The sequence below is a fragment of the Trichoplusia ni genome, chromosome 6, assembly GCF_003590095.1.
Source record: "Trichoplusia ni isolate ovarian cell line Hi5 chromosome 6, tn1, whole genome shotgun sequence".
NCBI lineage: Eukaryota > Metazoa > Arthropoda > Insecta > Lepidoptera > Noctuidae > Trichoplusia > Trichoplusia ni.
In genome coordinates, this window is record NC_039483.1 from 1,998,313 (window position 1) to 2,020,107 (window position 21,795).

General features: G+C 35.0%; 2 protein-coding genes across 2 annotated transcripts in view; one reads left to right on the forward strand and one right to left on the reverse strand.

Annotated features, from left to right (window-relative positions):
* Window positions 1-424: 424 nt before the first annotated feature.
* LOC113495381 (outer dynein arm protein 1-like) lies at window positions 425-13,648 on the reverse strand. The gene is made up of 12 exons (XM_026874074.1): window positions 13,445-13,648; window positions 12,712-12,834; window positions 12,068-12,167; window positions 11,402-11,499; window positions 10,773-10,912; window positions 10,130-10,304; window positions 8,887-9,069; window positions 7,954-8,104; window positions 6,506-6,677; window positions 1,710-1,842; window positions 1,079-1,215; window positions 425-658 (listed from the first exon to the last, which is right to left on the reverse strand). The coding sequence occupies exons 1-12, from the start codon at window positions 13,532-13,534 to the stop codon at window positions 463-465; spliced, it is 1,698 nt and encodes a 565-aa protein (XP_026729875.1). The 5' UTR covers window positions 13,535-13,648; the 3' UTR covers window positions 425-462.
* Window positions 13,649-13,976: 328 nt separating this feature from the next.
* LOC113495133 (alpha-2Db adrenergic receptor) overlaps window positions 13,977-21,795 on the forward strand; it is a 383,296-nt gene continuing 375,477 nt past the window's right edge. The window contains exon 1 of the mRNA XM_026873732.1: window positions 13,977-14,241. The gene's annotated coding sequence lies outside the window, so the exon portion shown is untranslated. The remainder of the gene's footprint in view (window positions 14,242-21,795) is intronic.

Consider the following 21,795-nt stretch of genomic DNA (forward strand, 5'->3'; position numbering starts at 1 on the left):
GGTCAGCACTGGCTGCGCACGTCTTATGCCAAGTTTTGTAATTCAAAAAAATATATATCCCGGCTTTGGATTAAAAGATTGCGTTTAGGATTTGTTATTTTTGTACAGCCTTTAGGCTTTACGTAACTAAATAGTAGGAGAGACTATTCACCAACGTTTATTATGTCATACACATTTTTCGAAACTAAACCCCAGTGTCGGGCCAAAGCCTCTCTTCAATCCCTACACATATCCCTGTGAGATGCTAAGTGCCTGTGTTACAAGGACCTCCTCAACCCAGTTACCTGGGCAATACGATAACCCTCAGTCAGACTGGTTGTAGATATTTGTAGCTTCTAACAACCTATGATAAATGTCGCGGGGTGAGCGGAATACCCACAATTTACCATGCCAAAACACTCGGAAGACGTTTTGAACACGAATAGACATAAAAAGTGATAACACTTTATTCAGCTCAATTGGTCAATGGTTGAGATATCTCCTGGCGAGGATAGCTCTGCTCCGCGGGACTCTACACTCGGTGATAGTGTGGACTCTGTCACTGCGCATGTAGGCGGGGTCTGATGACAGCTCGGTGAGCGCTGCTAACGCCATCTGTATGTCAAATGGAGGTTCGGGACCGTCGGAGATGCGTGCCATCCAACGAGTTTCGACGCAACTGGAACATGGAGGTAAAAATATAATCCAAGTCGTAGCGATCTTTTTTAAAACGAGACTTTTCGAAGTAACAGGTTTTGAGGTTTCGCTTCATATCGATGAAGGCAGTATGACACTAAGTTTCAGTTTAGGTCCTGAATATGAAAGTTATGTGAGTTTTCGGAATGAAATTTAACTTTTAGAGATTGTAGCAATTTTTGTTACCGGAAAAGTGGTTTTTAATACAATACTTTCCTATTTTGATTCTAGTCTATATAAAATTGTACGCTGGAAACAGAATATTATGACCTGATTTCTGTCTTCTAAACAAATAAATATTCTATTCTAAACCGGACTAAGCCACGCAGAGTAACTCAAAATAAAGGAGCATTACAGAAAAAAGAATTGTTCTTAAGACCAAATTCAATAAGCATCAACTTACGAGGGGCACGGATCAGCCGGTACCAGGAGGTTGATAGGAGTCGGCTTGAAGAAGTCCGGCGGCTCCGCGTGCACGGTGTACTTCTTTAATCGTGATGCTGTTGATGTTTTCTCGCATTTCTTTTGGACACAGTGTTCCTGGAAGTCGAGGTAAAATATAGTTTCGAATCAGGATATGGTTTAGAGTTTAGAGTCTTCATCGTTTGTGATTAGTAGCTAACGTATTGTGTCGATGTCGTGTTGAAATGATTTTGTCGATAATGCTTGGATTAAAAGCTCTTTTTCCCATCTTGCTCTAAGAAACAAAAATACCAGCGGCATGTTTTGTTGTTCTGAATGGGAATTCCTACGCGACATGCAGTGGTTTAAGAAAAGGTTATTTGTCATTTTCAATTGTTATGCTTAGAAGCGGATATATTTATGAATTAATGTGCCTTACCTCGGTAGCTTAGGTGGTAAAGCGATTGTCGCATATAGCCAGATTTGCCTGATTGTGATTTCATTTTTTGACTATATTATTTGTCTTAAATTGTTTGTATTTCTGATTTCCTATTCCGTTGAACAGTTGTTGTCCAAGTGTGTGTATTTATGTGCAATAAACTATAAATAATAATAATAAGGACAGTCCTTACATAATAGTACACGTTCTGCATATACTCCTTGATCCTCTCGGTGATGAGCCGCAGCGTCAGGTCGAGCTGGTGCACGGACGGCTGCTTGTCTCCCAGCAGGTTGTGGAACGGCTTCAGGCTGCAGTCCAGCATCCTGGGGAAATTAAGGTAGCACTTGTAAAAAAGGCGAATCTTATGAAAGAGTTTAAGTGGGCAAAGAGCGTAAGCTGTGCGGACTACCTGCACAAATTTTAATGTTGTTCCTTAAGAATCTAGTCCATCCAAAAGTTGTGTGTAGAAAATCGGTTTTAGCGATAACACCGCCACATTGTGGCACCATGTTATATTATTTATATTGTATTTAATATTTATTTGTATACTAATCCTGTACTTATGTGGTGTGCAATAAAGAATATTCTATCTATTTGTCTAAAACGAGGAGCTTATGAGACATTAACTTTTCTTTTGAGTGAAAATTGAGTGCGTCATCCAATGGTATTCATGGTACGCATCAACATGTAAGTGCTCATTAATGAGCATGAACTATTTTTTGTAGTGAGTTGATGAAAACCTTGGCCGTACCGTTTTTTTTAAACTTCTTATCAACAAATTGAACCAGCTAGTATTTCACATTGCCCTAGATAGTCTTGTATGTATTGCACACAACCACTATAGCAATGGAAATGTTTCAACCATCAGTATCGTAGTTTCTTCAAGATTTTATTTCATGCGAAATTTAAAATTTGCTCCAAAATTCAGTTTACTCACCTTCTTAAATACATTTATGAAATTACGTAAAAGAACATATTCATTTTTTTATATTTTCACTTCCGTGTCTCGGTGTTGTAAAAGTTACATTTTTAAACATCAAGAGGGATTTTTTTAATAATTCAATTACGAGGACCCTTTAAAGAAGCTTGTTACGTGTCGTCTCACTAAAGGGCGGCTGTATTATAAAGGTACAGTCAAAATCATAAGTGGAAGAAGTAAGAAATAACTACAAAGATAAATTATAAGGAAATGTTGGAAAAATAACAAAAAGGTTTTTATTTTAATTAAGGTAAACGCTCCTAATACGGCGGTAGTCAAAATCGCTTCCTATTACGGTGGTATTTATATTTTCGCGTTTTATTCCCGTTTTATTCAGTGTAGGTAGACCAAAACCGAAACTATTTATTCTAAATCTTTTACTTTATGACTTAACTGACATTTGCAATTATAGCAGATAGACAACACAACAAAATCAATCAGTCTCTGTAACGTAATCGACGTGAGAGGTGTTTCCATACAAACGCGGAACAACAAAAGTAAATACACAAATATTTAGAAACTAAGTTTTTCGTATTAAGATGCCGTTCGAGTTTGTTCTTTTCTTATTTATAGCATTTTCTTATTATTACACTCACTATTTAAATAGCTTATTTTATATTTGTAAGTCATTTTTTACCAAAAAATTTAAAAATAAAACACCGCCGTAATACGATACAAATTTTAAAAATTAATCCTAATACGGTGTTATGACTCCGAAATAGGAAAAGTACTGGTCATGTTTAATTGTTTATAACTTTCAATTGATTAGCTTATTCAATTAGTTTCAAGTTTAGTTGAAATAATTATTAATCACATAACTTAAAAACCATATTCTGTGGTATGTGTTCTTAATTGGAAATCTAGTTAAATATGAAAACTGTCGAGTACAAAATGTTAGTTTCTTAGAAGAGGCAAAAATGGGAAGGTGTATTTTGATTTATCACAAAACATTTATTTTGTATAAATTTTGACTTGAGTTTTACAAATCTGAGCCAAAAAACTGTTAATGTTTGTTTAGGCATTTTTACTCTTTTGTTTATCGAAATATTTATGGGTCAGAATTAGGATCATCGAAAACATGAGTAGTTTTCCTATTACGGAGGTAATTATTTCCAGGTAACTCCGTGTAGGGTTCTAAGATCTCCTATTACGGTTCTATTCATTTATCTATAAATTTAATAAATCTGTAGAAGGGTCAATTCTGTACACTGAAAATATTGAAAAAATAAATAGCAGCGAGTGACCAAACCCAAATATGTGATTAAAATTTATTTTGTCAGTCTGTATGTTCAGGCATCACGAGAAAAATAACTGTTCGATTTCGATGAAACTTGGTATAATTTTACCTTATTTTTCAGTTTTATCCATAGACGTTGTTCTGTAGAACTACGGGTGCCGGGGAAACTGATTTAATCCCTCGAATACTATTGATTCTCAACAATTTCAGATCAGGTCAGATCAAGGTCAGAATTACTATGAAAAAAATACTTACTACAGAACGCGATCTCAACAACAGTAGCTCTATAGAGGGTCCTTAATTATTATAGGCCTAGCCGTATTTGGGTCCCATACATATTAGATGTCATTGTCAGAGTTACTCAAAATGGAAATAATTCATTCACCATTAATTTGATTACGCAATTTAATAAAATCAATTTTCAATAAAAAGGAAAAACTTTTACTAACACATAACTATTATTAAATAAATATTATTTGTACGGAACTTTAATGAATATAAGTTCTGACCCTCCGTATTAGGAGCCGTCTACCGCAGTAATAGGATCAGAGCCAAATTTTACCTCCGTATAAGGGAAAATCGACCAGACTATTTAAATATTTCTTTAAAATAAGAAATATCATCAACAGAATCATAGTCTCAACGGCAATACAAAATATAAATTCCACTTTTAACGATAGAATTTTTTTCCACCTTTAGAAATACCTACAAATTATTATTTTTGTTTCTTACTTTCAAATGTTGCGAAATACCTCCGTAATAGGTGCTTTTACCTTAGCACGTCATTCCACCGTTGGGCAAGGGGTTTAAGAATAGAATAAGTGTTTACTTGTCCCGGTAAGCTATCAGGCTGAAATTTTCAGGGTAGCTTCAAACCCGATGACAATGCAATTTACAACTACAAAAACGACTCGACCGATTTTGATAAAATTTGAATGGAGTGAAATTTAAAAAAGTGGATTTTTATATTTTTGAACTCTATTTTTTTAATTCTATCACTTGGAAAATAGCATGAAATACCAAAAACGTTACCTCATACCATACTTGTACCAAGTACCAGTGACCCTTACGCAACACAATACAACCACGATCACAACACCAGCATTCAATAACATAACTTCATTATGGAGGCTTAGTCACATTGATTGTACATGGACGGCCAATGCAATTTCGATTAAATTGCATTAGTTAGACAATGTATTTTAGTAATGGATAGAGCGATACATTTCGGTGACATATGGAGCTTATTATCGATACATCGGATCTTAATCGAGACGGCACTTGGTTAATTGATTCGTGATCTTATCCAGTCATGAGGGTTGGATTTGATAGTGTTCATTTTGTTGTTCATATACCTGTAGTAATAGTACCAAACAACCATATTTGGTGACTATTTGTCTATTACATTAATTTGTTTTGATCGAGGATTCTTCTCTATTTAGAAGTTTTTTTTTCTGCAAATTTGCTGGGCTTGAGATTTGCCACTCTTTTCCATCTTATTGTTTCAAGATCCATTGTTTGTTGGTCGGAATTATGAAATTAAAATACCACAAAGTCTCAAAATTTCCAGCTGTAAAGTTCCAGCTTAAATTGACAATTGAATCTGTATGCTTATCTTTTCAGCTACACGGATAGCCGAGTGGTTGAGGTCACCATATCAAACCCACTGTGCACGCCGGGTCACAAGTTCGATCCCCGCGTAGAACACACATTAGTGTTATCCACGAATGCTTGTCCTGAGTCTCAATTTCTTTGTGCATGTGGTTTCCTTCATGCGGGAGTTTAAAAAATAAATAAAAAAGAATGTGCTACGACCTCAACGAAATTTATCGGATCATCTTAATACGCCTTTAAATCGTAAAAATAGGACAATTAATTGAGCCTGCATCCTTGTCCAAGATATTCGGAAACTCTCTAGAAATCTACGGCACCAGATAGATTTTCTTAACAAGGCTTTTATCAATTTAAATCCCACCTACCACTACATATAATAGTCACTCGTATGAAACTAAGTAATACGCGTGTAATTAATTTCGTTATAATGATTGTGTCAGCGCCCTCTGCCGGCTAACGTCAGTTTGATGGTAATGACGCGACGTCACGTCACACGAGTGATTTGTTGATTATACCGTGATGTTGTGTCATTGTGAAAGGGGTGGGTAGGGGTTGACAACATTTGGGTGAGATTTTAGATTTAGGAGAATTTTTGAAGAGGGATTTTTGCATTTTGATTTTATGTCTGTGTGACGATTGTAATTCTATTCGGAAAGACACGTATTGTATGTTTGATATTTCTTTGACGTTGATGTCAGTATTTTCTTCAAAACTTATTGAAGAAAAAGTCTTGTAGTACAAATTATGTAATAGTTATGAAAAAACTTAATTGAAAACTAACACTAATCCACTGTAGGTATTACTTTTTTTACTTTTTTGGTATCCGATCGGGTATTTACAAAATTTCCCGTCGGTTGGACGTTCCAAAACTATAGTATCGGAAACGAATTTATTTTTTATCTCGTAACCAAAAAAATGGAGTACCTGTACCTAGTAAAATGTACCTAAGTTGAAAACCAGTGTGACGTCACTTATATACATACACGGTATACTTTATACCGACGAGTGACGTTACAATTCCATAAGCTTCACCATCTTTAATGCTTTTATTTTCACAACTTTTTAATTATTAAATAAATATATATTTTAGTCTTCTAGCTGGACTAAAAACATTTTTGGGTCATATATCATATTTCTTGCCCTCATAGCAACTTACGCGAACATCTCATTTATTTTACTCATGACGTCTTGTACAAGTTGTTTCTGCTCCTCGTTTTTCCTTCTCAGTTCTTCTGTCTTCATCTGTTGTGCTTCTAGAAGTTCCCGTAAATACCCTATCTTGCCTTGCCTTTTGTCCTCCATCATCTGGTTCCAATCACGCCGATCATCTAAAAACATGAGATATAAGATAGAATGCTATATTTTAGTTGGTACTTGTAGTATTTTTATGGGAGGGGATTGAATAGTATTTTAACATAATATTCCTTCTGATAGGGCTCCGGCAACGGGACTCTATCACTGAGGCTCTGTTGTCCGTCCGTCAGTCACCAGGTTCTGTCTCATGAACCGTGACTGTTATAAACTAAAAATCTAGATCGATGTTAAGCATCTCTAACCTCGACCTTTATTTTTTGTATTTGCTGTTATAGCGGCAAGAGAAATCTATCATCTGAATAGTAACGGTCATACTATAGTTACTAAACCGATTTTTATTTAAATCTATTTGTCCGGGACCCTTAGTGTCACAGCTCACTCGCAGTCGGCCGATTTTTTAATACACATTATTACCACAGTTAATTAAATTTTAAGTTTAGTAATATAGGTCTTTATTGTATTGCAAAGCATTTGCAGATTCCATTTCTTTGGACTCTTTTCTGTATGTAAAACACTGTGTTATGTCGGAAACTGTTCATGCCATAACGTATGTTTTTAATGATTAAAAAACTCATCAGTAAAACGTAGATGTATGTCCAAGTGTTACTGCATGGTCTAATAATGACCCAAAATACTCAGAAATACATACCTGTAGATAAAAAATAACAAATTACACCTAAAAGCCGGCTAGCGGTTTGAATACAATATAAATCACATATAAATAAATTATGTAGGTAAATACAAAAAAAAACGCTTTCCAAAACAATATAAACAATAGTAAAACGTATGTGAAACATTGACATATATTGTCAATTTATTCCGGTGCGTTCACATCGAATAATAATATGTTTTAAGGTTCTAAATTAGTTCTAAAGTATCTCGACTCTGGGAAATAGTCTTTTTCACAAGGATATAAGCTTTTCAATTCCAGCAAATACGTTACGGCTTATACAATAACAAATACATTTATAATATAAGTTACTAGCTGTTACCCGCGGGCCTACTACTAATCGAAAATTAAACACCACTTGAACATAAAATCGAGATAAAAACTCATATTTGTTAAACCTGGTTAAAAACTATTTGTGTATCAGTTTTCATAAAAATCTGTTCAGTGGTTTTTGCGTGAAAGAGCAACAAACATCTATACACATACAAACTTCCTTGTTTATAATACTAGTATAGGTATAGATATAGATAATCACCATTCCCCTGCCCTTATCTCAATTACTTTATTTAGGGTCAGCGCAACTATTAGTATAAACACAAAAATAATACTAAGCCCCATACTTGTGATCCTCCTTATCTCGTTAACATCTCGCCTCAGGACCTCGTTCTCTGCGCAGAAGTCAGCCAGCAGCTGGTACATGGAGAAGTTCTCCTGCTCCTTCTTCTTGAACAGCTTCATTACTCTGTACACGCTGTACTCTCCCGTGTAGTTCTGGATGGCAAGTAGACCATTTTAGAAGATTTGTAAGAAAATATGTGGATTTTGTCCACCATATTTATTTATGGGTCAATGTATTTTATTAATTGATTGAAAGGCAGCAAATATTACATACATATTTTATCTTTCTCATGCAAAGATATTATTACTAAGCGTGGCCTAATAGTATTGTTGAATCTCACATAAGTAAAGCATCATTTTGTATTCCCAGAATAAACTATGCTTTTCGGGGCCCTTGCTTACCTAGCTTTACTCCAGTACCCCACTATGCTTAATTATTATCGGCCCATATTCTCCTATTTTTAGGACTAGGAGACATTTTATCTTCATCCCATTCTTCTCTATTTAAGGCTGATGTGGAAAAATCTCTCAAATCATCATCGGCCTAGCCGTTTCCCTACTATGTTGTTTATGTCTGCTTCCAGTCTCATCGGATTCAGCTAAGTATCAGTGTTTTACAAGGAGCTACTGCCTATCCGACCTCCTCAATCTAGTTATCTGGGCAACACGATACCCCATAGTTAGACTAGTTGTCAGACTTTCAAGCTTCTGACTACCCATAACGACTGTCAAAGATGTATGAATAACAGCCAGGACCAACAATTCAACGTACCTTGCAAAAACCGGAGGAGCTCGTTATGACAAAAATGGTCACCCATCTACGGACCAACCGCATCGAGCGTAGCTTAGCCTGTGATCGATTCACTCATACACTTATAGCTTAGCCACGAACTCTTCCGGAAAAAAATCTCAAATAAGCATAGTTAATTACTTACCCCAATATCATCCAACAACTTCACGTAGTACGCCTGCATCCGTTTGGTCTCCTCCTCATCAGTCCTCCTCATGGCTTCCTCTCTCATCTCCTGCTTCCTGTTCACTCGCGTCATGCCCTTCGTCGCCAGGAACAGATACACCTTCATCTCGTGGTCGTAGGCTTTTATTAGGTCTCGCATTTCCTGGAATTTAAATGCTTAAGTTATATGGAATAAGAGAGTGTGAGATAGAGAGGTTATTGCCTTGCAGTGGGTTGGATGGTAAAACCAAAAAATAAATTGACTGACTTTTTCCCTTCAACTCAAATGGGCTTATTGCATGCTTCATTCTTACATAGGTTGCTAATTAAGTAAAAAGATCATCGATGATGCTGATTGATCAAGATATGGAAGTGTGCCTTAAGAGTAGTAGGAAATGCGTTATAGAAATTATGTTATTTTTCTGGTGTTAATATTTCTGAAATCTAGTAGAGAGGGAGGTTATTGATGAAAGCTGGAGAGTTAGGAATAAAGTTGTATTTTTGCTGCTTTTTTTTACTGTGAAAACCAATGATTTCAATCCACGGTGAGGGGATTATTATGTCAGTTTCCCACCGGTCAAAAATCTTGTTTGTTTACATACCTGCACTCTCAAACCATTTCATACAACTACCTGCATGTATAATTATGCAAAACTTCTCTGTAAAAAGAATTCGGTAGTGACTATTTTCCAGCACTTAAATTTTAATATCATCATTTGAGAAAGCTGTTTAAAACACCCAAATAAACAGGGTCAGACAGAAGTTCCCCATAAGGACTGTTACAATTCTTTCAGCTGTATTGTAAAGACGGGACTTTACGGGTAATGCACGTTTATTTTATGTAAATTAATTTCGCTAGTAAGTAATATTGGTAATGAAATTATAGTTTTTTTTTACAAAACCTTTTCTTGAAGTAAAGGATGGTGTAACTATCTAAAATTTTACTTTCCCACGTTTTTTTACACTCACTTTATTTTTTCGTATATTTGTAGTCCCAGTTGGATTTCTGTAAACCCCCTTTTGAGGTACTTCCCAAATTTTCAGGGTAGGTTCAAACCCGATGATTCTGTTTTTTTATGTTTTTTTACAAGTGTATAATTTATTATCAATTATAAGTTTTAAAATACTACTTATAATGTATGCCAACATTGTCGCATAGGGTTTTTACCTGTAAGGATAGTGTTGTACTCGAAATAAATCAATAAATATTTTAACTATTTTACCTGAACCTGCAGCATCTGATCGATCTTCCCCTTCTCCTGCATGGACTTCAGCTTGGTGCACCACTCGTCCCTCTGGTCGTAAGCCAGGGTTGAGGACTCGAACAGGTCGTTCAGGAACTTCTTGCCCTTCCCGAGGGCTGCCAGCATTTTGTCCCATGCTTGATTGAAAAGAGCTCTGTTGGCAGTCTTGTTAGTGTGAAAACATTTCAGGATAATATTATACTTGAGTCACGAGGTTGGATTAGCTTTCTCCCATTCTCGAAAGACATCATTACATCAAAATTGGTTTTTATCATATTATTGTTGTATTTTTTGTTTCCTAAGTCGTTATACTTTAGTCAAGGATATCGATTTGGGCAGCTAAAAACAAATAGATAGGCCTGAAGTTAAAGAGGAGAATTAATAGATGGAGATACCGACAAACATACACACACACACACACACTACTTTTTTCAAGGCAAACCAACCCATCATATTCCTCTTTTATACCTATTTAATGGTATGAGCTTATGTTTTCGAACTTTATTTTTAAGTTTAGTTTTTTTATTATATGATGGGTTTAATTAATCACTCTCACGATAGTTACCATAAAAGTCAGTTTTATTTGTATGAATTTTCTACATTAACCTGAGTCGTACCTTACCTATCTTGCAGCATGTGTTCTATTTCCTCCCTGATCTTCTTATTCTCGTACTGGATGGCATTGAACCTCAGCTTGGCGGTCTCCAGCTTGTTCTCTGCCGACACCAGCCGGTACTCGCTCTGGTTGCGACGCTCTTCCAACTGTTGGACTCACAGTTCGAGTTAGCTGTCATAATTAACTGCATACCAATCCTATCTATTCTAATCTATTGTAAATATGTATAAATCGTCTCGAACCAGTATCTAAGTTTAAGTCTATCGTCATCATTTTTTTTTGATAGCTAATTTTGAAACTGTTAGCAAAATTGAATGATGGGTCTCACTTTGGTTACTTGGAGACTTGGGTATTACAGGTACAACTTAATAATAGATAAGCAACAAAGTTCTAAGTAATGTATTTACGTATGTTTCATATGTAAATACATTCATGTTAAAGCTATCTAAGAATAATGTGTAGCTTTTCTAGTAACTAATATTATAGAAACAAAACATTCAAAATCAAAGTAACTGGTCTTCAAAAAGATGAAAAAATACCGGAATCACAAAAGTATTGAACAAAAGAAATATTCAAGATCAATGTAAAAAAATTAAAACCTCTTTTTAATTAAACTAATTTCGGAGGTATTATACCTGGCCCTGTGTTGTGCTCGCCAGTTTCCTCAAATCCAGTGTTTCCTTATTGTTTTTTTGTATCAAGCCGTTAATTTGATCCATCAGCGTCACGTCACCTGAGAATAATTAATAACATCTTTTGAAATATTTTTGAAAGGATAAAAACATTTTGTTTGTGAATTTTCTGCTGTTTATTCTACTGGGATGTGCTACTAAGCTCAAGTATTTTTATTATTGTAATTTATTTAATGCGTATTTTTGGGGTAAAATATAAAGGATTAGTATCGCGTGCCCCCTTTTTTCAAAAAAATATGAATTTTAAATAATATAGTACAGATTCGCTATGACTGAACTGTAAACTAATAAATCATAATAACTATAGAATTTTCTCAAAATTCAAAGTAATATTTTCGTTAATGCTGTAGCAAGAAATATATTTTGATGTTATAGATTTCTCAGCTTTCATTAATCAGCATAATATATTTTTAGCACGTTTGGCAAGTCACTTACATGTCCACAGGGTTTTCACACATACTGTACATGACAATGTTAGTTACTATGAGCTCAGAAAGCGGGACTATATTGTGCAAGCAACAAAGTGCATAGCACTATACCAGTCTCGCTTTAACAAGGACAACCACCCTACTCTAAGAGGGAGAAAAACAGAAGTCTCTCTGTTTATACCTTCACACTCCTGCTCTGTTTCCACTCGGAGCTGAAGCGCGTTCTTCAGCTCGAGTTTCATCTTCTTATCTTTCTTCTTGTGAGCTCCGGACCTCGCTATCTGTGAGAAACAACTTAAATTTAAGATCCTTATTTTAGTCTTTAATAACCAATGGCTACAGATACTAGAGATGGGTCTGTGAACCTCTATGACCTATATGGCGGTACTTTTTTTTATCTACATGGATTTGTACCTTCTACAAAATTCACTCACACGCTACTGAAAAGGGAATTACTGATTACCCACTCGAACCAGACTACATATCCATTTAGCAATATCTGAGGCATGTATGGCGGTATTTAAAAGGTACAATGAAATATTTTAGAAACCCCTAAAAATAATCTATTTGACACGTCATCTATATCAGAATTGCAAAAACTGAGATGATACCATAGTCCTTGATACTCTCACTGGACAATCGGATTTCCATATTCCATTTTCCCACTACTAATTTTTTTCTCAAACGATTTGTAAATTGACTCATGCAATTTGACTTTTTACATTTACTTAAATAATTATCTTCGAGTTTAGTAGGTACTGAATTAATTTCACATTATTAGTAAAATCAAAGAGTTTTTTGTCTCATCTCATCAGTATCTGATACCTTCAGGTCTTTACAAAGGTTCATGTACTCTCTCTTCAGGGTCCTCATCAGCTCGTCTTGTCTCCTGAACTGAGGGTGCACTCCCATCGTCCTCTGCTGACGGTCTACCTGAATCATTCTGACCTGTGGAAAGAACACAATTAAATAGGATATGAAACTTATTCCTTGTCTCGGGGGGGTTTAAAAAAAAATAAGTCGCTTGAAGAAAAACACCCAGACTCAGGCCAAGACTTCTTGGATCACACAAATATCTATCCTACGCGGGGATCGAAACCGCGACACGTCGCGTTCAGTTTGTTTTTGATCTCAACTATCGCTATCCATGCAGTTGACTAACAAATTTTGTAACGCGTTTATATTTTGCATGCGACCCTTGACGCTATCAAATGTGTTTGTGGCTACCTTAAGATAAAGCTATGGCGGTATTAGACAATTGTAAGACACCAATTGATGCCATACTAAGCTCAAATACTATATTATCATCACTCAATAAAACGAAAACGAAGGAAATGAGTGAGGGATTCCTGGGGAAATCTTCCTGAATAAAACTACACGTATTTAGGTAATAAGAACATAATTAATATTAGACTGGCTGCCTAGCTGACCGCTAGGCAACAGGCTATCAGAAAGTCAGAATTGATATTAATTACATTATTGGACGTGCAGACAAAACTGATATCTAAAATTTCTCCCATCGCTATTCGACAAGCGAAGCTTAACTTCTATAGGTTACCTGTCTCTGAAGCCGTAAATGTTCGTCCTCCATTTTTTTTAGTACTTCTATATCGCTGGTCTGAATTTCAGGCGTTTGTGTCGCGTCCATTTTAATGAAACAATAATATTTCAGGCGCTACGTAAATTGTGTAAAAATTAAATTTGATTATGAAAACGGTATGCGGCCATTATTTCAGCCAACTGGATATTGTAGTATTATTTTTTTTTATTATCAAATTAGTTGGAATTACCTTTTTTTGGTTTTTGTTTGAATTACAATCTGAGATTCTTTAGTTGGACAATGTTTTAATTTTGGAAAGAAGAGAGAACAGAGGATTCCTGTGTTGTAATTATAACGAGACTTTCCAAAAAAGTAGTGTTTGTATTTTTTTTTTAATTTCATCATAGTTTCCAAATTCTTAAGTCCTTAAATCTTTACGTCACTGAATTGCACTAGTGTCTAGAAGAAATAGTTATCTAAAAGGGAAAAAAAACAATTTGAAGCTATTTTCCAAGTATTTTGTGCCGTGTTTTTATTTTAAAATATTTGCTTGCTTTTCGTGGTGCTAATATTATATTATCAATGTTACTCTATAAATCGATTCGATGACATATACATTTTTGAGTATCCAAACATGTCAAATTTAATTGTCAACCAAAAAAAATTAACAACAACAGGAGATTAACCCCGATCTTAATGTTGTTACGCCGGCTACAGAAATAGATCAACGAAGAAAATACCAACTGTCTGGCTCTCATTGTTTATGAGATAAAGCCTGATGGCGGACAGACAGATAGAGCCTTAAAACGTACCGGGTAATTTAAATTTCTATATCACTTTTAATTTACCCCACAGACAAATATTTCTTTTATATTTTATAAAAGTTCTTTATCGCGAATAGAAGTACAATGTAGTTAAGCAGTGTTTTCAGTAACTTGCCTATTGTTGCCTATTGTTGACGACAAAATAAATGTTCATTGTTGAAAGATAAATGCTCTGCCCATGGTTCCGTATACCGTATTTTATAAGTATATTTACAGTATATGCGGTAATACGATTATATTTGAAGTAAGTTTTGTCGTGTAGTTTATAAGAAAACTAGCAACCCGTCCCGGTTTCGCACGCGTGCTGTACTTAATACTCACTACAGAGATTCGTCAGATTATTTATACAGATATGTTTTATTAGTTGACATTATCTTTATAAATTGTCAAATGTGCCTCATTTTAGTTAAGTGTTTATATCTATATTCATGGTTGTAAATAGTTTTAAGCAAATATTTGTTTGGTATACAAATATGTCGCTTGTAAATATGTGAGGCGAAACATAGTGAGACTATTTTTTATTAAGATCTTTTATATATGTTACCTTTGTTTAATCAAGTAAATTTACTAACAAGTAACTTAACAAGGAAAAATAACTAAAGTCAAAAAGAAACTCACCTTGAAACTTATTTGCCACCCACCAACAAATGACCGTAACAACGATGCTTAACCTGAACTTTATTTTTAGTATGTCTTGTTATAGCGGTAACAGAAACATTATTCATTTTCTTACTAGCCATCACGATGCATGAGATACAGCCTGGAACAGATGGTCGGACAGACAGCGGAGCCCTAATAACATTGCCCGTTTTACCTTTCGGGTACAGAAACCTAAAAAAATCAATTCAATGCATAAAAAAGTATTTTAACCAATATAAGAGTCACCTCAACTATATTTAAACCTTATTAAGCAACTAACCTCAACATAAAACTTATACTCAACAAATAACGCAACATTTAACCGCAGGGCTAACTAAAGCTAGCACAAAACGCAGTTTGGTTAGTTATAACTGATCAGGCCGCAGTAAAAGACGTTAAGACGACAGATCCCGTATTCATTCGCACGCCGACCGTTTTCATTCACACCGCCGAGGCTGACTGTCACACCGCAGTATAAATTTGGTAATTAAATAACTAGTGGTTTCTTAGGTTTACGCGAATGTTAGACATTGAAATGAAACTACTTTTACGGATTTCGAGTCAAGACACAGTGAGCTCATACTGCGTAGGTCGGACCAGAAATAATTAATTAAAATATGAAGGTAGAACGAGCAACATCTTCTGTCAAGACGAACGCCATCTCAGTCTGCCCGTGACCATGATACCTGCAAAGGTTTCGAAACGTCGGGAACTAAAATCTAAAATTAAACCGCGATAAAATCCGTAAAAGTAGTTTCATTTCAATTAAATAACTAGCTTTTTTTATAGTCTCAGGGTTTTTTGAGGTTTCGTACACTAAGTATAAAACAGAACTGTATTACTGAGGCTTCGGTGTTTGTACGTCTGTCTGTCAATCCGTTCGCTACTAGCCTGTATCTCATGACCCGTGGTAGCTAGATAAGTAGTTGAATTTTGTACAGATAATGTATTTTTATTACCGGCACAATAATAATGTCGTTAGGTCATATGATGGTTTTTAAGCATCTTGTCGCAATTCTTACACAGACTTGAACCGTTTTAAATGCTGAACCTTATTTAAACTCACTTATGTATTAGATAGTCCCCACTAATTAAAATGAAATTAATATTATTCTGTAAGTAGAATACCTATATTATTATCATAACTTGTCACGTGTCTTTTTTGAGAAAGCTGTAGTCAACATTTTATATTTGACTACCCTGAGAAGAAAATATGTTGAAAATGAAATGATGCTAAGAATTAGACATTTACAAGTGAAGAATAGGGACTTGAAGAGTAGTCCAGAAGTATTCGGATGCAAGTATATTAAAGAAAATATTGTGTAATAGGTACAAACATCGTATTTTCAAGTCCCATAAAGCGAGTACATAAAATAAATAATCATGAAGGAATGACGAGTCATATTTTTTATATTAGCTGTATCTTCGTAGACCGTATATTTGTATATTATGTTTACGTAAAGGTACTTATAATTTTAGAGTACCGTAAAATATGTTTCTTTAGGACATGGCCCGGAATAAACATGTGGAATGTTTTGGATAAATGTAGATGCTGCCCAAATAAGTGAAGGAGTTCAGGTTTTGTATGAGACAAGTTCGATTCCCGATCGGAGCAAATATTGATGGGGGAATTGACGAATGATATATTTTTTATGCTACTCCTACGCTAAGGATTTATATTCTTGTGTCGGCACAATTTTACGCAAATTAAAGTCACATACTCAAAGACACATAGGCTAGTAACAGCTTGTGTGTCAAACGGGGATCGAACGCCGGTCCAGTGGATTTGGCGTGGTGACCTTCAGCACTATCTGCGCAGTTATTGGTATTTCATGTTGGAATCATTATTGTCGTTTTCAAAACGCGTTATATTATTATTACCATTGCAAATAAGCATTGCATAAATTTAATGTCAAATACCAATCAATACTAATTTGTTTTGTTTGGGTAATAACTATAAAGCATACCTCTGTGATTAACACAATTATCTAATTAAACAAATAGTAATTAAAACGAAAACAATATCAAAGCGTATGCGCTAACTCTGTCCCATAACACCGACTTATAACAAGCCAAAATGACCCCACGGGCACATAAAATGGGGAAAAATCTATCCTAGGTACGTGTTAATCCTGGTTATAAGCTATCTGTGGACCGACCGTTTCGTCTAAATTCGTTCAGTGGTTTTTGGGAGAAAGGGGAACAAGCATCCATAAAAACCATTATTAGATTAGATTAGAATATTCTTTATTATATACCATGGAATTGCAGCAGTAATTCTTAAAACATACAGTGTTAGGGTACAAAATTCCACATTTACTCTAAAATATGTCATCAAAATCACTCGTAACACAATTACAGGTTACGCGTCGGTGTGACAGGCGGCCGCCAGTCGGCCTCTTTGTGAAATCCCCTCTTTAATGTAGCCTCCACTGCCTTTGAATCTACCGCTCTATGCAACTGTGATTTTCTTTTTAGCTATTGGTTTTTTAAATGCTTTGCGAGATGGCTTTTCGTAATTAGCCGGGTTTAGGTGTGCAGTCATCTGAGGGGGGAAACTGGTGGAAGCTGGTGGGATTGACTGGTAACGATTATGTGACAAGGAATGGTGTTAGTGTGGGATGTTGTGATTAAGAATAGATTGGTGGTAAATAAAATAATTATTGAAGTTATAAGAAGAAGAAGAAGAATTTATATATATTGAAGTATTATTGAAGTTGGGGATTCAGTTATTTCTCATGTAACAAATATATAGACCTTAACAATCGTTGCTTAATATCGATCACTATATTTACACCTGATTTATTTCTTATTGTAGAGGCAACAATACATCATCTGTAAAAAATTCAACTCTTTAGCTATCATGGTTAATTAGATTCAGCCCGGACCATTCAGGACAGTCAGATGGACAGACAGATGGACAGCGGAGCTGACTGGAGTCAGAATTGTTTTTACCTTTTCATTACGCAACCATAAATATAATGTCATTATGTAGTACTTACAACTCTGACTGACAAGTAACATATATTTCTAAAACAGTTCGACACTTCTGTGTATGTGTGTCACTTTTACGCAAACGAATTAAATCTATAATTATCGTATACAATTCTACGCTTTTCTATCAAACCAATATTTCCACAAACATTCAAACGAAACAACGAAAACAATTACGAAATCCCTTGCACATTTAAGCTGGCAGAGTAATTACCGAAGCTAAATAAACAGCAACATTGTAACAACGTTAAAATCTCAAAATCAATAAAAAACAAAACTGAAACGGGAACAGATTTTCTAGTATAGGAAAACCTATAATTCTCTGCGGTTACCATGAACTTGTAAAACTCGGTTTATGCGACTGCGCGAGGAAGACAACACTCTATACCATGGTCGTGTTGTCTCGCTTCAATAACAAGGTTATACCTCCGTTATAGGTATTGTAGTACAGGGGCTGGTTGGAAGAAAACAATGAACGATTTATGGAGTAAAATGGTTTCGGCGTCACTGCGTTTCGTATTAATCACAGTTGTCATTCTGAAAACAAAGAGATCTTCTTTGATTTAAGATGCACTTTGAAGGGATATTGAGAATGTTGTTTCTTTTAAAACCTGTTTTAAATGAAAAAGGTGTTTAAAATTTTGTAGATTTTTGAAAGAAAAGAAATTGAGTATGACCTTAACATCTTTTGTCGTTTTCTCTGCTCATTACTAATTATAAAAACCTTAGGAATTAAGGTAGGTAAAGGTAAGGAAGGAAAGGAGGAAGGAAACCAAATCAATCAGTTAATAAATTTGTCTTCATTCGTTAAAATAGTGGAAACTGAAATGGCTATCACGGTTCATAAGATTTACAGACATTCAGTAACTTTGGTTCCGTTAATGACCATTTCAGTATTGAACTCTAGAAAACACTAAATTAATAACAAAATAATCGTCTTCTTAGCTTTTTTATCTAAATAAAAGTAATGAAAGTCATCTGAGCACCAACGATTAAGCGTTTTCAATATTGCTATCACAGTCCATATTCCAATTAAATATGTACGTCGCAAAAATCTTATTAATCTTTTAAAACTCACTTAATTTTTGCTTTGTCAAAGCCTCTTAGTTGTTTTGTATCATTTTTTGTATTCCATAGCTTTGTAATGAAACAATTTGATTCAAGTTTTTGAGGACAATAATGGTAATAATTTGGTATTTGTTTGTGTTGTGATTCGAAATAAGTATGTATGGTAAATGAATAAAGAGATTTGATTATGACCTATTGATTAAATGGAAATATTTTTTTTTCGGTGATTAAACGGTATGTTTTTGAGGAGCTCGTGGCTAAGCTATAACCGCATAAGTGAAACGATCACAGGTTAAGCTATGCTTGACGCGGTTGGTCCGTAGATGGGTGACCGTCTTTGTCATAACGAGTTTCTCCGAGTTTCGGAAGGCACGTTAAATTGTTGGTCCCGTCTGTTATTTCTACATCTTTGACAGTCGTTACAGGTAGTCAGAAGCTTTAAAAGTCTGACAACCAGTCTAAAAATGGGGTATCGTGTTGCCCAGGTAACTGGGTTGAGAAGGTCAGATGGGCAGTCGCTCCTTGTAAAACACTGGAAGTGCTGAAACACACAACAAAAAACCTGAGACTGGTAGCCGACCCCAACATAGTTGGGAAAAGGCTAGGCCAATGTATGTTTAAACGGTATGTTTATATATTACTTAAAAATAAGAAGAATATGGAACAAATAATCCTTTTGGCAATATCTAATTTTGCTTCTTCTTTCTTCAACGCCGATGAAAAAGTTTCACTTCAAAAATAAGTAAGTCATACATTGTAGTTTATAACTACACTTAAGGTTGATCATCATCTCTTAATCACGACACACATATAGCCTAACTACCACTTCTATCACCATTTTTATGTTCCACAACACTCGCCTAAGTAAACCATCGGTCTAGATTTCACAAAAATATTTTAAAAACTAGGTAAGTTTGATTGACACGTCGTGAACCACTAGTGCTTAGAGGAAGGTAGTCTGAAACCCGAGCCATGGGGTATTGCTATCACCAAGTAATTGGGTCGCTTCGGGTCAGGCCGTAATAATGTAAAATACCGATAGCCGCAACTGATTATACGAGGAATATCTGCCTTCAATTATAATAGGATGGAGTCTTTACTAAACTGTGGGGTTTTTGAGACGTGGAGACTTAATGGTGTAGCTTAAAATTGTTTTTTTTTGTTTATGTATAGCTATGGGTCCCGTTGGATGCAGGTGAGGCCTTTGTCCAGCAGTGGACTGCTATAGGCTGAGATGATGATGATGATGATAGCTATTTTTATAAGTACAGTCAGAATTTTGGTTAACAACTTAGACCTTCGGCTTCTCGTACTAATTCTGCTTTTTTAATCTAAATGAAAAAGGAAAATTGCAACTCCTGTTAGTCAGGATTTAATAAAACCAAAGAATAATACATAGTTAATCTTGCTGTGTATTAGAGGTAACGATTACAAGTTTTAGAACCTTGTAAGCAGTTAAAAAGACCTAAAAACACACTTCATTTAGTATTAGTTAAAATAATCCTTCGTTTTGAAGTTGGATAAAACATTTCATGATATCAAATTAATATGAATTCCTGTCTGTAGTCGTATCTTTGACAATACTAGAACTGCCTTCTTTTTAATCTTTTCCTCGAATAAGAAATGTGAGAGTTTTGCGTTGAGTTGTTGTTCATATCGTTCTACCTTGACAAGATTAATTATGTGACAATACTGTTTTGTTTAATTCAGATTAGGGATGGTATTTAGATTGGGTACGTTCTTTCTCAAATGTAAGAGTGTTTTGAAGAAAAAACTAGACATTTATGACTTTGTTCTGACACTTTAAGTTATAAATGAAAATAATATTTTAAAAATGTCGTTAGCTTGGATTCGACCCTATACTCTTGTAAACACAATTCCAAAAAACACTATTTAATAAATTATTCTCTCTGCGCGTCCAAAAAGATTTTTGTTTAAATTACAACTTTTATTTTTTCTACAAAAATCCTATTGTAGTCAATTGAAGATCGAAATCCTAATTTCCTAAAAGAGATCGGATTTGTAAATCTCTTTTTTTGTTATTTTAGTATTAATTAATTTAGTAATGATTGTCTTAAGTGCTCGATGCACGGCTAATTCATCACTTCGATTGGCGTTAAGTTTTCCCCGCCGGTGTTATGGGCGGAGGGGGCGAGGTGGCAGGGCGGGAGGGCGGGGAGGGGTCCACGCAGGCGCCACTTCCCGCCATTTTCTCAGAGCTGGGATGCCAGGGACACACGAATTAGCGAGAATTAGGGAGATTTAGGTGTTATATTTTTGGGGAAACACTGGTACTTAGCTGAATCCGGTTAGACTCGAAGCCGACCCCAACATGGTTGGGAAAAGGCTAGGATAATGATTTTTGGGGGAAATTTTATATTTTTTTTTGGGGAGATCTTCTGCTTCCTGATACAACTTTGGGTGTACCTACATATTTTCAAATAGTTCTTTTTTAAATTCATGATTTGTTTATCTAAATTATAAAATACTATGAAAATGTTATGAATGGACAATAACATGTATTGTGCAGAAAATGCGTGAATATTAACGTCATATGTAATAATACAGGTAGTGCTAGTATATTCATGTTTAGTGCAGATGTTCTCCCACTTAACTTGTAGATTATAATGAGTGTTATTTATTAATATGATGTGTGCGTCATGATACTGTTATACGGTATAATTCTTGTTCGATTCATTCAAGTCTTTAATACTCGTGACTCTTTGGAGATATAATATTTGTAAGGAGAAATGAAATTTAGAAACATTTAATAATCATATTTTTAAAATGTATCTGAAATGTGAATACTCAAAATGTTTCTACTGTATGTGTTAAAGACGCTGA